The 4,645-nt window shown below is 31.9% G+C and overlaps 1 protein-coding gene across 1 annotated transcript in view; it reads right to left on the reverse strand.

Moving 5' to 3' along the window:
- Positions 1–230: 230 nt before the first annotated feature.
- LOC118738105 (homeobox protein abdominal-B) overlaps positions 231–4,645 on the reverse strand; it is an 89,010-nt gene continuing 84,595 nt past the window's right edge. The window contains exons 4-5 of the mRNA XM_036469025.1: positions 1,364–1,578; positions 231–1,291 (exon numbers count right to left, since the gene is read on the reverse strand). Of these exons, the coding sequence (XP_036324918.1) occupies positions 1,100–1,291; positions 1,364–1,578 (407 nt within the window). The 3' untranslated portion in view covers positions 231–1,099. The remainder of the gene's footprint in view (positions 1,292–1,363; positions 1,579–4,645) is intronic.

Below are 4,645 nucleotides of genomic sequence, written 5' to 3' on the forward strand. Positions count from 1 at the left end.
TTTTTTTAGTTTGCAGTTAGCATTTATTAATTGTAAAGTTAAACGTAGTTTTCGTTATACATAATTTATTTACTTTATATTTTTGTATGAGACGAGAAATTGGTTATACATGTATATGTTTAAGTGGTTTTCAACAACCATCTACTATATTTCCACATTGGTTTTAAATTACTTACTTGTATAATTAAAATAATTTTAATTTTAATTAATGTTTAATTAAGATATCGTTGCTTATATTTTTTTATATTTATTTAAATTATTCCTCTGAACCCAGCAGTGCCCTTTGCGTGTCTTTATAAATCGAGTAATTCTAGACTTTCCTGCTAGAAGACGGAATTCAGTTGCGAGCAAATCTGTGCTTGTAAAAGCAGTAAGTGTGTAGTATTTTCTATAAGTAGGATAGACGACATACTAAGCTATTACTCCTTAGAATTAAGTTAATTTTATTTTGCTCCAAAACCGCTAAGAAGGCAGTTTATGTATCTATATACATATATCTATCATCCAAAATTATGTATGCAAATATATAATTTTATTTGGTTTGATATTAAGTTCTGACATATTAGTAATTAATTGCAAAACCCCGGAAGTTTGAGATTACACTGGTAAAAAAACTTAATATTTATTGGGAAAAAAGGATATAACAAAACTTTTCCTAATTTCAGAAACTTTTAATTGGTCAAAATTACAGCCTACAATTACGAAGAAATAATAGGTAGTATAGATATATAGTATTATGTTGCCACACATCAGGCACAACAATATAGTATTTACATATTGAGCACTGTTTCGTCAATATAAATACATACATATGTACGTATGTAAGTACATACATATGTATGTAAGTATGTGTGTCGGTGCTCATACATTTATCAATAATAATTTAAATGAACGATGTACATATATAAGTATGTGTTTAGGTATCTGTTTAGGTGATAGTTGCTAAATTTAGTTGTGTCCAGTTATTCATTAGTAGATTTATGCTGAATTGACTAGATTTGCAAGTTTACTGGAATTCCGACTGCATTTCAGTCTTGATATTCGCCAAATGCTAGTAGGTGGTGAAACCCATTGCGCTGGCACTGCTGTTGTCCAAAGGTCACTGGTGCATTTTGGTAGAATGATGTCCCATGCTTAGGCCCAAGTTCATATGATGAGTATTATGGTGTTGTTGCGCAGCCTGCGCATGGTTATGGTTGCTGTTTGCACTACTGTTGTTATTCTGCTGGGCGGCTTGGCGTTGCGAATTTTTTTTGTTTTTCATTCGTCGGTTCTGGAACCAAATCTTTACCTATAGAATGAATTTCAAAACGGCAACAACTTAATTATAACAAAATAAAGTGGAAATTATTTTCACTTATACCTGTCGTTCGGTAAGATTTAAATTTCTTGCCAACTCCCAACGTTTCTGTTTAGAGACGTACGCATTGTAGAGGAACTCCTTCTCTAATTCAAGGGTCTGGAATTTCGAGTAAGGTTTACGCTTTTTTCGAACAGAAACCTGGCCAGTCCATTCGTGTAGCGCATTAGTGGGCGTACAAGGACCGACCGTGCCAACTGGAATGCCAGCAGTTCCACCTGTAAATTAAATCGAACAGCTCCATTAGATATTATAAGCTCTTAAGCATTTAAGCTGGTATATGTACAATATATGTATGTCAAAGCATTTGCTTAAATTTTATATGTGTAAGCAGGGTTGCCAGGTTAAGGTATTTGAAAAAATTCCAAACAACACCACTCTGTTACTATAAAAATGTGCAAATCGTGAAACTCCTGCTTGAGATGAATGAAAAAAAAAAAGGTTCGTAACTTTGAAACATCGTAGTAAACATACGGTTCCGTAACTTATCCTTGGTAATATTGACTATAGAGAGTAAACGTTCGACTGCGACGTTCAAAAATTGCAGCCTCAACAGTAAAGCGCATACAAATTTTTTATTGAAAAATTAATTGATTAACGCCCAAACTGATATATACCTGAGCTACTAGTATCTAGCAATCTTGGACACCTACAAAAATACATACATATATATAAGTTTTTTAGGGAGAAATGAAATGGCTTTAGGGTGAAGTTATATGGACCATCTGACAACACTGTATATAGGTATACATACACGTACGTATATAAGGTGCTATTTTTTTGTTTCCCATTTTTAAATCAATTTATGGTGGTAAAAACCAAAAATCAAAAGCTGAGATCCCACGATTGCCGCAAATTAACCAATCTGGAACAATTTTAATTGTGCTGTACATTCTGTACAGTCACACGGTTGCCTCTTTTTATACAATTCTCATTGCCGTAAGTTGGCGAAAAGCAATATAGTGACAATAATTGCCCCAAACTTATCACACGATTGTTCGAGCATGCGGCAATTGTGACCATAAAGTGTTGCGCTGACCTCTAAATTCTGTTTTTTTCTCTGTTGTGTAAAAATGGCGTATTCTTAATAAAAAAAATAAATCAATTGCATCTGCTTTGTATATTGCGGGCTCATTTTGTGCAAATTTGTTGTTGTTTGAAAGCAAAGAAGCAAAAACTTGTACCCAACGAAAACTCACGCATTTATTTAGAAGTTTGATTGTATAGTTTTTTTATTTTTCGACGATAACTGCAACGTGCTATGTGGAGTTCAAGTTGCAAAAGTTTTCTTTTTAATTTTGTTACGTAGAGGTTTTTTTATTCATTACAAGTAAAATTGGTACAAAAGAGTTATGTTTGTTTAAATGAAAGCTGCGAATTTACATAATTTATGTTTGGATTTAAATTTTATAATTATATGTACAGCTCGCAACAAAAGATAGCACCTTAACATTTTGATCAGTCTTGACTTTTTTCTTCTGTTGTTTAATGTTAATTTTTTCCTATAAAACCATAGCTCATTGTCTAGTAAATACAACATAAGTCCAAATTCCAAACTTTATACAAAAATTATAAACATTTCTTAAAATTTTGATCACAATTCAATGGTTTTTAATTTGGGCTTCTAGAAAAAATTTCGTTTTGCAGTTTACAAAGTAATTTACAGAGAAGAAAGTGCATAATACCGTCAGCTAAAAAAATTATAAAAAAGCAACAGGATCTTTTAGCAACTTCAAACCTCCACCTTATTGTACTAAATTTTAATAAGCTACAAAACTAAATAACCATTTTTTTCTAGAAATCCAAATTATAAACCGTGGGATTGTGCTCAAAAGTTTAAGAAATTTTTATAATTTTTGTATAAAGCTTGCAATGGATTTATGCAGTTTTTGTTAGACAATGAGCTATACTTTTGTACGAAAATAATGAAGATTAGTTAAGTAGAAGAAATAGTCAAGACTGGTCAAAATGTTGAGGTTCTACTGCTTTGTCGTGGGCTGTATTGAACTTTTAAGTTTTTTTTTTTTTAATAAATTTATACTGTCATGGCAGTCCGCCATTTGGTGACATAAAATACCTTTCGTATTCTTCTCGTATGAGTTTTGCTTGTGGTGGTATATATTGCGGCAAAGATTCCGTTATCGGACTTCAAGAAAAATTATAATTTCACTACAAATTAAATTAAAAGTTATGTTGCTTCCGAAAACAAGGATATTAATTTCAGTGATTTTTGGACACATAAGGAAGCAAAAAAGTAAATTATTAATAAACAGCCTAAATATTGATGTGTATTGTTCACTTCAATTGCCGCACAAGAATACAATAAATAATGCCGCAATTTTGAAATTTTCATTGCCCCATGATTGCCAATCGAGCTATCACACGATTGCCGCACACGGGCCGTATTTGATTGGGTACAGTAAGCACAATATCGGCCTCTATTGCCGCATGAGTCAATGTATTGTGAAATCACACGATTGGGGCATAAAATGAGGCAATAATTGGTGTATTGCGGCAATCGTTGGATCCCAGCTAAAAAGTGTATTATAGAATCCAAATAATGAACCGCCAATAAAACTGTTTTTTTTTTCATTATTCTGAGACGTTTTGTTTTCTTTTGCGAACGGTATTTCTTTGATATATCATCAGGTTGTGCCTTAATCAACATGATGAAAATTTAAACAAAGAAATAATGAAAAAAGGCGTAACTGTTTGTGAATGACTACCTTAAATTTTAACGTTTTGTTCTATTTTTGCCTGAAAAATCTATCAGTATAAGCATGGCTTTCTATTATTATATTGTCCCTCTGAATTTTCCAGAATGTCACTTTTTTTAATTTTGCCGTGATATTAACATTAGTTGTTTTGCTTGCCTAAGTGAATTGCAGTTAAGAAGCGCAAGAAGTTATTGATCGAATGACATAAGGCTCATTCCATCTCAAATCACCCAGGCCGGCGGAAAGTGAATTTAAGATAGCGATAAAACTCACAGGGATTGTTCCTTGAACAATTTAAGGAGACACGTATTTTTTCTTTTTGCTCAGAAATGAGAATTTTTCGAATAATGAATTTTTTTCTTTTTGAGTACGAACGCTTCTTTTTTCCTCTCTTAATAGCAACTTTTTATGAAATCGTTTATAACTGCCGCAAAAAAGCAAGGATTCTAACGATTTTTTTTTTAATTGCAGATATTGATCTACTGAATCGATCTAGTGAACTAAACTTCAGTAATTGTTTATTAATAATTAATTATTGTTTATAAACAAAAAAAAAAAATTTTTTTTT

Source organism: Rhagoletis pomonella, unplaced genomic scaffold, assembly GCF_013731165.1.
Source record: "Rhagoletis pomonella isolate Grant_MI unplaced genomic scaffold, Rhpom_1.0 Rhpom_scaffold_00004, whole genome shotgun sequence".
Classification (NCBI taxonomy): Eukaryota; Metazoa; Arthropoda; class Insecta; order Diptera; family Tephritidae; genus Rhagoletis; species Rhagoletis pomonella.